Raw genomic sequence first — 13,504 nt, 5'->3', positions numbered from 1 at the left:
TTTTCCTACTATAAAAAAAACAAACAAGACTGCAACATGATTAAACACACTGAGCATTTCCCCAGTAACCTGCAGGCTGGTGCACATAAAAACCCCATCTGATTTTACACGAGTCTTGTAGGAAGGACACTAACAAACACCGCACACCTGCAAGGGTATTCTTTATGAGCAGTGAGATGTATACAAGTTTATTTTCTGTGCTTCCCTTCCACATCACATCTTCCGTTAGGTACCAATATGTCCAACACGCTCAAATATTTACACATTATAAGAAGCCAGCAGAATGGCGCCTTTCCATTTCATGCTCTAAGCGAATGAACGTGGGTGCACTGGCCTTAGGTCTCCAGATCATTCCCTGACTTTGCAGTTCCTATACTTCCAGGAGATATGGCAGAGCCACCTTGCCGTCCAAGCTCCCCTCCAAAATAAACCACTTCCAAAGACGCCACTCAGCCTTCTAAAGAGAGTGGAGCTTCACAGTAACAAAGCAGTAGTTACAAAATAGAATGCCAAGCAGATTCTCATCTCTGCAAAATTACACACATGACCCCCATCCCAATATGTATGTCTGAGTGGATTCTATCCATTAACTGTAACTAACTTTGGGTGGAGGTTTGGGGATGATTTTAACTTTTTCTCCAAAATTTTTGTATTCAGAAATGGCAAGGGTTCTTTTTAAAAAGCACCTGACATGTCAGGCGGCTCCCCTGGGCAGAGAGGGATGTGAAAAGGATGCCAACACGGCTGGTTGCTCTGGCCAGTGTCCTCAACACTAACTGAACACTAGGATCATGAGTTTTAAAAATACTGATGCTTGGGGCTGGAGAGATGGCTCAGTGGTTAAGAGTGCTTGGTTCCCAACTATCAGGGTCAGAGTTCAGACGCTAACATCTATGTAACAAGCCATGTTCAAGGAGAGACCCTGCTTCAAAGGAACATGAGGAACATGATGGAGGGCATCCCATGCCTTTTTCTGGCCTCTGAGCATGTGCACAGGCACAGGGCCTACCCACAAATCTGAACACACAGAGACACAGACATAACTGAAATCTTTTAAGAAATACTGATGGTCCAAGGCTCAAGCCTCAGAATTTGTGGAGATGAGACCCAGACCCAAGCATTTTGTCAAAGCTCTTCTAGTGACACCAACCAATTAGGGTTGAAAGCTCTAAGTTGATGCCATTAATCAGGAGGAGTCAAGAGAGGGACAGAGTAAGGTTACAGTGAGCACGCCCAGGAGTAAAGACTAAAGGCTGAAAAGCACTGAGTATCAGCTCTGGAGAAAGCCCCATGTAGAGAAGAAGATATGGTAAGCAGATACATCTGAGCCAAGAGGCAAAGTGAGGTAGGCCGAAAGGGTCAGCACTGAGAGATGGAGACTATGCAGGACCACAGAGAAAGAGGCAGAGCAGGAAAGGATACCACACAATTTAAATCAAGCTCTCTGTAGGTGAGGAGCCCTCATTTATGATCAGAAGCAGGGCCACCACAGTCTCTGTGAGTTCTTATGTGTATCAGTTCTGTTGAATAAAAATCCCTGTCCCTAACCAAGAAACTATTTGAAATTGCTAGGAAAGGAAAGATCCATTTTCTCTAATAGAGTATCACTGAGTATATCAACTACACTCTAGGACAGGACCCATGTCCAGGAACAGTTGGTCAAAACAGACTCCACGGGGTGTGCATGCATACTTCTGTTATATTTTGTTTTCTTTAACTTTTTTTTTTTTGCTGTTTCTTTCTCTCTCTCTCTTTAAGAAAGACATACAGAGAGAAGTAGAGAAGAGAGAGAAAACATGAAGTTGGTGGGTAGGGAGACGGAGAGGCGCTAGAAGGAACTGGGGAGGGGAAGGAATATGATCAAAATATATTGTCTGAAACAAAAACAAACAAAAAAATCAGGGCCAAACAAAAATTGGTGAAATAATTTTGAAACCACAGGAGAATGCTAGGTTCAGTTTCTAATAGGCCATGTGAGGGTCCCATACTGTGTTCTCACCTGTCAAGTGTGGGTAGTAAGAACATGGCCAAGAGGAATGCATATTATAGTATTAAGACCACAAGCGGCCCTCAACTGGTGACGTCAGGAACGGCATCCCGACAGAGAGTATGTGCTAAATTCAATAAACCATAGTTCACAGGTAATAATGGTTTAGTTCCTGCTAGTTCTTTACTTTGGGACCACTTAAAATACTATAGAAGTTAGCCTAAAATGGCCTGGCTATTTTCCAGTTGACACTGGTATTTGTTTGATTTCTATGAAGGATATAATTATATCCCAAACCATTTCTATAAAGTTTAAGCAAGATCATGAACAAACACTATCATATTCCTATTGACAACACTACAAATGTACCAGAAGAAATTCTCCTAATGCCACAAAAGAGCTAAGCTGCTACTGGGCAGAATGAAAACTGCAAAGAGAACATAGGAAAAAGAACTGTTCTCTACCCTCCCCTCTGGATTCAAAATTGAATTTGCGAAAAATTAGCTTAAATGGCCAAGATAATGGAAATTATTGCTATACTTGTGACCTGTGAAAATTTGGGAGGTCCTTTTTGGTATGAAATAATAAAATTACTACCATAACAGCAACAAGAACTAGCTCTTATGAACACTTTCTTGCGCCAGGAAAGTCCTGGGCCCTGTCCCTGATGAGCTCAGGTCCCACAGATGTGGCTTCTGAATAATGCTCTAATCTCCTTCTCTACAGGCCGCTACTCCACCAAGACTGGGCCAGCATGGCCTTGGGGCATACTCCAGAGGGCACAGGGAGGTGGGGCATACAGGGCTCTACAAGAAGCTGGTGGCAGCCACGTTAAAGGTTCACTGTCATTTGTCCCTTCTGTCTTTTCTGTATGTGCTTTCCCCTAACATTACTACTCAGCTTCCACCAGAGTGTGACTCAGGAGCCACACTTCCCAGGTAAGGCTGTTCTGCCTGTTCTCTCACACTCAGGTGAGATGGGGAGACCTCCCTCCCCTTTGTGTCCACAGGGCCTCAAACATCCTTCTGCCTCTTACCTTGGCATAGAAATGCAGACTTCCTGTCTGTTTTCTCGGTGGGCTGTGAACACATTCATCTCCTGTTTTTACCTTGTAACATAAAAGGTGTCTTGCTAGCTGGGCTGTGGGTTTGTTCACCTTCCCTCTAAATCACTAGCCTGGCACAAAGAAGGCCTAATGGTTTGCCTAATGAAAGAGCATGTGAAGCCTTGGTAATCTATCTTGGGGTTATGATCCAGCCTTTAGACAGAATGGTTCAAAGCTGGGCTCTGTGTCCACAAAAGCAGACGTTTGTACCCCATATATAAACACAAACCCTGGAAGAAAGAGGGAGGGATGACTACCTCTGAAGGGAGCTAACACTGGTAACTATAGCCCAACCATTGGGGACTGAATACAGGACACTCATAATCATTACTTTGTACAGCCTGGGGAAAGATTTTACTAGTCCTGCTTTACTGAAGTGGAATTCAAGTTCAAACAAAAGGAATAACTTGCCCAAGACCGCTGGGCAGCCTGTGGGTAGAGCTGGGTCTGACGCGGGTCAGCCTGCCTGTAAAAGCAATCCTCCTCTTCAGCTTTGGGCTGCTTCCCGACAACCTACAGGGGACCCTGCAGCCCGGGCTTCTGGGAGAGAGTTTGAAGATGACCTCAGCTCAATTCTGCACCCGGCACTTACTTGCTAAAAGGTGCTTGGCAACCAACAAACTCTAAGAGTCATGGCAAAGAGAAGAGAGAAATGTCTAAGTGCTAAAGCGGTGTAGGCCTGTGTCCATTAGCAGATAGCTCATTTCCTCCCCTCCTCAAAAGCGAGCACTGCCTCCCGGATGGCGAGTGTACCCTCTCTCCAGTCTTCTAGGGGAAAATAAGAGTCCTGTGTGGAAAACCTGAAGGACTTGGGCCAGTTAGCAAGTCAGATAATAGCACTTCAAATAGCCCTGCAGGCTTGAGGAGAGGAGCCCCAAGCCAACCAAACATGCAGGCGGCTTGTTTCAGCATCCCTACGGCTGGCATCCAAGTATGGGTGGAAGACAAGCAGCTGAGGGAGGGAAAGGGAACATCCCTACAGCTGGCATCCAAATATGGGTGGAAGACAAGCAGCTGAGGGAGGGAAGGGAACTGATCCAGAAAGTGTTCCATTACAAGGTTTTCAAACCCAACACTAAACAGCACGGCGTTTTATCCTTGTTCAGCACGAAGGGTCCATCAGGACAATGCTTAGTGTCATCACTTTCCTCCATCATTCTATTATAAATAACTAACTTGTGATTTTTAAGCTTGAGGAGAACATGAATTGAGTTTGCAAGCTCTGGCACGGGTTATATGGAAAGGTGGGACCGGGGGCTTCCTGGTAAATCCTCTCTGGGAAGGGTTTTGTCTGATGTCTCTCACACAACTGGCACACATACTGCCCAGCTATGAGACTGGCAGGTTCAAGAAACCAAAACGCATGTCAAGTACATACTTCTTAAACTACCAAGATAGTAGCAGAACATAAAAGAGAAGCCATCCTCATACCAGCACCACTACTAATGAGACCAAAGCATACCGAGTATGTGTGTTTCTGGATGGCCAACAAGTCAAAATCAAAATCAAATAAGGAATGAGTCCAAGGTGTTTCTGGCAAGACTTGCCCAGGTGGTACTGTGTGTGTTCACAGCAGCCTCGGATATGAACATACAAGTGAGCACTTTGCACTGAGCATGTCCTCATCCCAGAGAACGCTGGGTGCAGGTCTGAGACTACTGTGTGTTAGGAGCCAGTGTTTTTACTGCACACATAAAGCTTTCTGCTCTTATGGAAACATAATGGTTTAATTATGGAAAACAAAGACCGTCAATATTTTCCTACTGCTATTCCTTAGCATCTAAGTATTGATTTAGCGTATCTTTTGACTGCATTGTATTAGGATGTTTGATATTAAAAACTGCTGTTTGAATTGCTGACTTGGGCTTCATAAAAAGTCATTAAGTGAATTTTGGCTTGGGATTAGGAGAGAATTCCCAAGAATTTCTGAAATGGCCCTAAACATTCTTCTGTACTGTGTGTTTATGTGAAGTGGTATTTTCAGCACCGGTGATTATAAAACCTAAATTGTGAAAAATGTTGAAGATGCTCGACATCAAATATTCAGACAAGATGTGCATCCATTTTGTAATATACAAATTTGTTTTCATATTTAATAAATGATAAAATTATATGTATACAAAGAATTGTTTTAAAATAACTTTATGATTTATTATCAGTAAATACTGACAGTTATATGTGTGTGTGCATGGGCATGCAGTCCCTGTGGAAGGCGTGTGTGTGTTTGTGTGTGTGTGTGTGTGTGTGTGTGCATAGACATGTAGTCCCTGTGAAGGGTGTGTGTGTTTGTGTGTGTGTGTATGTGCATGGGCAAGCAGTCCCTGTGAAGGGTGTGTGTGTGTATGTGCATAGGCATGTAGTCCCTGTGAAGGGTGTGTGTGTTTGTGTGTGTATGTATGTGCATGGGCAAGCAGTCCCTGTGAAGGGTGTGTGTGTGTGTGTGTATGTGCATAGACATGTAGTCCCTGTGAAGGGTGTGTGTGTTTGTGTGTGTATGTATGTGCATGGGCAAGCAGTCCCTGTGAAGGGTGTGTGTGTGTATGTGCATAGGCATGTAGTCCCTGTGAAGGGTGTGTGTGTTTGTGTGTGTATGTATGTGCATGGGCAAGCAGTCCCTGTGGAGGTGTCAGCTACTTTGGAGCCTGAGTTACAGGCAGTTGTGAGGTATGTGAAGGGGGCACTGGGAACCAAACTCTGGTCCTCCCCAACAGTGGCAAGTGTTCTTAGCCACCATACCATCTCTCCAGCCTCTAATGTTGACTTTCTATATCCATGTACCAATTTCATGTATACGGGATTGCATAAAAATTTAAAGCAGCTCTGCTCTAGCACACTTACAAAGTATGATGCCTGGGCCAGAGTTATGTACTGACTGACACATCACAAAATAGCATTTCCTAATAAGAAGCACACACTGTGGAAGTCAGCTCAGCCCTTCCAGTAACTCAGGAGGGTGAGGAATGCACTCATTCTTAGAGATTAAGGAACAAGTTTGCATGGAATATTACTGAGCAGCTTCTTCAGCAGAAACACCAGCTAGACCACATGGTAAGAAATACACATTCAATGATGCTTTGAGGTACTGCCAGCCTTGACGGCAGCAGCAAACACTATGTGGATACTACATAAGTTCGTTATTGACTCATCCAATACGTACTGAACACCTGTCATGCACCATGAACTGTGACAGACACTAAAAATGCCTAACAACACTTTCACCAAGTCACTGCCACCCAGCCTTCACAACCCGTGAGATCTGAGAGGGTAACATTAGACTTTTCACGGCTGTGACGAAATACCTGCGGTGAACAATTTAAGGAAAGAAGTATGTATTTTGCTTCACAGTGGCAGATTTTGGTCCACACTGGTGGGCTCCATCACTTCCAGGACTAAGCTGAGGAAGTACATGTGGGTGAAGGGTGTGGTGGAGCAAGGCTGCTCACCTCAAGGCAGCAGCAAAGTAGAAAGAGCCAGAAAGGGAGAAACAGGAACCAACTTTATCCCACAGAGCACTGAGCTCCAGGGACCTCTCCAGTCAAGCCCCACATCCTCAACATTTCCAAAGCCACCAGTCAGGGCCCAAGCTTTCAACATATAAACCTGTGGGGAAAGAGTTCACGTTCAAAATGAAAAGAGCTAAATAAGAGTCCCACTGCCATGATAACTTGCCAGAGCATCAATGTTATAACAAGTCAAGGTTTTCTGATTAAGAACTCTTGTAACTACCCCAGCAAAACAAACGTACAAGCTCTTGATGCTCATGGGAGCAAAGACTAATAGCAATGACCCTGGGAAATGAGGTTTGTGATTAGAAGTGGAGGGGGTCTGAGTTCTCATTCAGTTACCCACCCATTGTATGCTCTGCTCATGATTTCGCTGAGGCTCAAAGTCTCTATCCTTTAGAATGGGAAATAACCCCGAGGGGCTATTGGAAGGCTCAAAATCAATCAGATGTGTAGAAGCCTTCCTGTAGATGCTACAACTGTGAGGGATGACTGGAGTCCTTGTCCTTGCCACCGTCTCCCTTCCACCACAAGTGTCCTCTTCTCTAAGGCCCTTGCTCTGTCACCTTTAATAATGAAATCCTCTTGTCTGGTGGGTCTTTGTAATTGCTGATAAATTCTGTGGCTGATACCTGCACAAATTGTCATTCCCCCCATGCCCATTTCCCCCTTTCCTAAAACTAGAAATTTGCTAAAAGCTGGGCATGACTGGTTCATTTACAGCTGTTGAAACTCTGGGAGGAATCAAGAACTGGGCTCAAGGAGCAGGTATTTAGGGCTGCAGAAAAGCTCAGGGAGGTGATGGGGCAAAGATGGTATAATGGGGGAGAGGGTTCAGTGGGGACTTTATGAGGCAGAATTTACAGTTTAGGATTAATTGCACATGGGGAATTGTAGAGGTAAGGGTGGGGTGGCTTCTGTGGTGGTGGCAGGTAGGGTGTGAGGCTACTTGGACTACAAGTACAGGGGAGTTGAGCCAGGGAAGAGGAGGCCTGATGAGTGTGGGAGTATCTTCAGGTGATTAGCTGCACCAACCTGGGCTTGGGAGACTGAAGAGGTGAAGATCTAGGAGCCAAGGACAAATGGAGGGCAAGTGTTGGGAGGGACTGGTGCCTCTGATCAAAGTGAGCAGGAAGGCTGAGGGGAAGGCAGAAGCAGGGAGTGTGGGAGGGAACCCAGGAAGAGCAGATGCTGCAAGACTGGCATTCTACCATTTTCCTGTGCACACAGGACCTGCCATGGCCTCAGTCTCTCCTCCATTTTAACCACAGCATTAATTCCATCCAAAGTTGGTACCAAAGGATGCACGTCATCTTGCTGTTCCAGGAGTCTTTAATGATGCTTCCTTTCCCCTGGGCTGGGCAAAGTCCCCTCTTGTCTGACTGTGGAGAAGCCATGCCCTTTCTCTTCTGACCCTGGCATGATCTGATGAGTGTCGTGGGAGCCTGGCCTGCTTTTTTGTTTTCTTAGAAGTCTAGGAGGACTCAGGCATCAACATGATTCCTGAAATGTGGAGTCGATTGAAATCGCTTAAAACCCTTCCCTGACACCAGAAAGTCTTCCTCAAGCTGCTGACCTGCTATCAAGCACTGTCACTGTGGATAAGGTGGAAATGCACACACATGCCCAGCAAGCGTGCTGCACACCTACACTGCTTGGGAGCTCACCCCCTCAAAGCTCTTAACAGCCTCCAGGGGAACCATGTTAAAACAGCGCAATTAACTAGAACGGCTACAAACTCAATAACTCACCTACCTAATGAGGCAATACAAGGAAAATTGGGCCTATTTTAATAAGAATTTAAAAGAGAGCCGGGAAGTAAAGGTCAGATGCCATTTCTGGATCCCAGCTCTTTTCTCTTCCCTGTCTATGCTGGAGTAGTTAATACCAAGGAGATAATACACACTGTGCAATTCTTTATAAATCCAAGGAGGCAGCCAGTCATATTACTACACTCAAGGGCAAGTGAGTCTTTCTAACCCATCCCCCCAACACTAAGTGCCTCCCCAGATCTATTTCTGAAGGTTTTATTATGCAAACCTGAATGGATTTCAATTACAATAATTCTTTTCCTTCTCCACCCTGACTCATGAAAGAGAAACTCAATTACCAGCAATTTGAGGTTATAAGGGCAGTTTTGTTTTCCCCTCCTCTCTGGAGTCTTGGCGGTCTAGAAGGTTCTCCTTTCTCACCCCCTCCTGTTGCCTGAGGGGCCATAGCTGGTTGGACACCACTTTGCAGCACAACCTCTCCATCAAGAAGGAGCTTTCCTAGGGGCCAGGAGATGGCTCATTTGGTAAAGTGCTTGCCATGCACAAGGATCAGATTTGAGTTTGAATCCCCAACACTCATGTAAAAAGCCAAGCATGTGGAGCTTCCCTGTAATCCCAGTGATGGGGAGGCAGAGACAAGAGGATCCCCGGAGCCAGGAAATCTTGCTGAATAGGCAAACAAACTCCTGGTCCAGTGAAAGACCTATCTCAAAAATTTAGGTGGAGAGCAATGGAGACATTGACCTCTGGCCTCCACATGCACCTGCATACACCCAAACATGTATGCATGCATATCAATCACACAGCCCTCCCATTCTCACGCTCTCCCCTTGACTTTTAGAAAGGATGCATTCTGTGGTGGCCAAAATTGCTGGCGATTTTACTGTGGGACAGAGTTAACACTTTTCAAAGCTAACTATTCAACTGTAGGGTCTATGATAGGAATATAAAGCCAGCCCTCAGTATCTTGAGGAGATTAGGCACAGGCTGCCAAAGATACCAAAATTTGCAGGTGATGAGAGTCCTTAAATAAAATGGCACAATATTTGCATATAATTCAGGAACAACCCCCCCATATTCTTTAAATCATCAAGCCAGGCATGATGGTATACACACTGAGGAAGAAGAAGAGTTCAAGGCCAGCCTGATCTACATAGCAATTTTAAGTCAGCCAAAGGTGCTTGTCTCAAATCAAGCAAGCAAGCAAGCAAGCAAGCAAGCAACCAACCAACCAACCAACCAACCAATCAACCAACCAAACAATACCTACTGCAATGTAAATGCTGTATAAGACAGTGTTACACTATATTGCTTGAGGAACAACGACCACACTCTAAAAAGTCTGCACGTGCTTAGTACTGACAATTCTTGCTCCTCACATTCTCAATCCACAGTTGGTGGGACCAGCCCACAGACGTAAAAGCCCATCAGAATGGCAGTTTCAGGATGTGTGCCATTTCACTTGGTCCTTATGAGCAACCAGAGGGAGATTCTAGACTCATCATTTTATAGACAGGGCAACCGGGGCAAAGAGAAAGAATTTAGGAATGCGCCCAGGATCACATAAGATTAGCAGTAAGGCACCTGTAACACACCATGCTAAACTGTCACTGCAGTTGCTCTAAACAGGTCCTGAGGTGACAGGCTGAGATGACACCAGAATGTGTGACAAGCCCAAAGCTTGCTAAGAAAGAAAAGGGGAGGCCCAGGTAGCTTCCAGACTGGGGAACTAACTCCCTGACCACGATGCTTACTTAGGAATCTAATCGCAGCAAGAAGCTGGTCCTGGGCGAGACTTACCTATGTTCTGTGCACACAGGGCCCTTGAGAGAACAGCTACTGAGGGAGACCTCTACCACCATCTTGGGCCAGTGTGACAAAATCCAACATGTCTAGCAAAGCCCCTATTTCCACTGCAGAAGCTGGATGGAAGGCCCCTATCCCAGGCACGTATCACTGACAACCATCAAGGCGAACTTCAGCCAGGTGTATGACTTCTGCTTCGCACAGCTCTGGGGAGAGCTCAAGCCTATGCCTGAACTCAGTGAAGTCTTCCAGGGTAGTTGCTAATGTAAGCAGGCACCAAACATTGTGTGCTTATTATCACATCGAGCACCAGGCTGGACAGTGGGACCCAGACACGACAAGCCCACTGATTCTTTAATGTTAAGTGTTAGGGGACCAAGTCCTAGAACCGAGATCCAGTAGGTAGGAGGACCTGAGTGCTGGGGTGCCTATTCTTCCGACTAAGGACGGAAAGGACGACGAACTGGCAGCCAGGACATCGATGAGAGTGAAGTACTGCAGCAGAGGAAGGGGCACGGTGAAGCCCGAGAAGGCCCTAGTCACAAACATTCCTAATGGCAAGAGTCTATACCAGAGCACAGCACATACACCTGGTGCTCTTGTATGAGAGAGGCATGGACAGCAACGAGAGCACAGGACTTACCCAGGGGACAAGGCACTGGCATGATGTGCCCTCTCCCTACCATTCAAAGTTTAGGGGCCAGTTTGCCAGGACAAAGCAGCCGGCGGGTGGCAGAAGACACAGAGCAGTGCTTTCTCCTTGGTCTCCCTTCTACTTCTGGGTGCCACTGTGTGTGGGATGCCAGCCATTACAGCCCACCATGCCTTCTAGGAGCTGTCTTCCCAAGCCATTTCCCCACTAATATAATGTTATCAAGTTCCTAACGCGGGCACTCTAAAGGCAATGTACTGTTACCGGCATGCCACTGGGCACATTTTTTCAGCAGGAAAATGGCTGCTCACTGAATCTGTAACTTCTTTCTCTTCTTAGAACCCTGCACATGAGCAAGAGCTGGCTCAGGGTTGTTTGCCTTCACCTTCTCTCCACGCGTGCTCAAAGCCCAGTGTCAAGTCTCTCAGTAGAAGCCAGCACATTGGCCACACCAGTGTGAGAAGGTGGCCGGCTTATGAAGCAGTGTTGACAAGTACAATCTAGTCCTCAGAAGCTGAAGGTACAGACATCACAGCTTTTGGTTCACTAGTCTCAACCCCTAACTTTTTAGACCAGGGATCTGGGTGGGGGCGGGAAGAGGTGGCTCGGTTGGTGAAGTGCTTGCTTTGCAAGCATGAAGACCTGAGTTTGATCCCCAGAACCCATGCAAAACGTTAGTCAGGGTGGTACTTGTACTGGAGTGACAGAGATGGGAGGATCCCGGGGGCCCACTGGCCACACCAACTTGCCCAAATAACTGAGTCCCAGAGCAACAAGAGACTTGTGGACAGCTGTTGAGGAACACCTCAAGTTGTTCTCTGGCCTCTGCATGCATGCACACACATATACGCACATAAACACACAAAAACTCTCACACTGGTCCCTGCGTGAGCTGATTTTCTCATGAGAATAAACAAGGATAGCACCATCTTCACCAGCTGTGAGGCCTAAATGAAAATGCAAGTAACAGCACAATCAGAATCCGGCAGGGCAGTGAACAGCGAGTGCTACAGAACTATCTAGATTTCCAGAGGCCCTCATTTCTTCTCCCAGGGCCTCTTTCAGCTGAGTTCCACCAGGGATAGAAAAAGGGCTGGCAGCAGGGTTAACTCGTTTACAGCTAGCTTGGTCAATATCTGACCGGAACTTGATGAGGTCTCCAAGTTGCCGCCCCTTGGCTCTCCACTGCCTCTGGAGAGCTGATCCGATCACTGGGGTGATCTCTGAAGACAGGTCACACCACCTTCCCTTCAACCACTCCAAGTTTGGGGAGACAAAACCAGTCAATCTGAGACACAGACAGGAGGGTGAGGGACACAATAGATACGCAGGTGCCTAGGCCAGCTCTAGCGGTCACTGAGGGAAGTCACCCAAACCATGGGACGTATGTATGTTTCTCTGGACAAGACCCACCGAGTTCTCATAGCAGCTCAGGCTCCCCTCTTTCACACTGCTTCCTGTCTCTCTGCCCCTCCTGCACTTTAAAATAGCCATCCGACCATGTAAATTCTCGGAGCGAGTGTCTGCTGGCCTCCAGCGGAGCTGTCAATGCCCATAAATCGAGGCCTTCCAGACTGCACTGCAGCTGTTTATTGGGGGAGGGGTGCAGCGGCCACCACAATACCAGGAGGACACTGGCCTGGCGGTAACTACTCTGTTACAGCCTCACAATTCACAGCGGCATTCTGCTAGGAGGAGGCTCCATCAAGGAGGAGAAACATAAAAAGGGGAACCTGGGCTGTAAATAGTTTATTCCAGCAATTCCTGATGTTGGCTGAATCATACTTTAATACAGAAATACACGAAAGCACCACTCCGGAGGTGACATGTGTTGCCACCTCATTACTCTTTCCTAAAGGGTCTTCCATCAGAGAGACACCTCACCACAAATTACAGCGAAGAACACAAAACCTCCTCACACACTCAGACAGGCCAGAGAGTGGAACCTCCAGGACTCAAACAAACACAGACAGGGCCCACCCCTGGGCTCTGGGCTGCTTTGCCATGAAGGAAACAGTCTCACCCGCCTCTCCCAGAGGCCCTGGCAGTCAACCTTACCTTCATGTTCCTTCTCTGTGGTTCCCACTTTCTTGATCTTCCGGGGAGACTTCATAAAGAGGGGAAAGATGGTCCGCAAGCCAAGAATGTCAACAAACTTGTGGCAGTTGTCTGTGCCCTCGGGCCCAATCATGGCATGGTCCAGTACCTTCAGGGCGCTGCTCCGGGAGATCTTCTTCTCCCTACAAGCAAAAGATATTCCAGAAGAAGGACTAGGTTTTTAATGTGTACTCAACTGGGAAAAAAAGACAAACATCCCCCAATAAAAACAGAACAGCTAAAATGTGCTCACAGAAAGAAGACATTTATGTTATATCTAAGCAGATTATCACACATGTTAATAGGGGAATCTGGACTAGGAAGAATAAATTCTCTCTCTGTTTTTTTTTTTTTTTTTTTGAGTCAGGGTCTTTTTGTGCAGGCCTGGTTATCCTGGAACTCTCTATGTAGACCAGGCTGGGCTTGAGCTTCTACCTCCCAAGTGCTGGGATTAAAAGTATGCACCATTATGGCAGCTAAAGAATAAAATCTTACGGTGACACAGGATAATGTTCAAATTTCTACATGAAGTATCATGACAATTTCGTGGGAAAGGCATCAGAAGACTGGAGAAGCAGATCA

General features: G+C 46.4%; 1 protein-coding gene across 1 annotated transcript in view; it reads right to left on the bottom strand.

The window, feature by feature from the left end:
• The window catches only part of Ctnnbl1 (catenin beta like 1), a 166,068-nt gene that overhangs the window by 42,109 nt on the left and 110,455 nt on the right, over window positions 1–13,504 (bottom strand). The window contains exon 11 of the mRNA XM_075962847.1: window positions 12,884–13,065. Coding sequence (XP_075818962.1) covers window positions 12,884–13,065 — 182 coding nt within the window. The remainder of the gene's footprint in view (window positions 1–12,883; window positions 13,066–13,504) is intronic.

Source organism: Microtus pennsylvanicus, chromosome 2 (assembly GCF_037038515.1).
Source record: "Microtus pennsylvanicus isolate mMicPen1 chromosome 2, mMicPen1.hap1, whole genome shotgun sequence".
In the NCBI taxonomy this organism is placed as follows: Eukaryota; Metazoa; Chordata; class Mammalia; order Rodentia; family Cricetidae; genus Microtus; species Microtus pennsylvanicus.
This window is presented reverse-complemented; position numbering and strand designations above follow the sequence as displayed.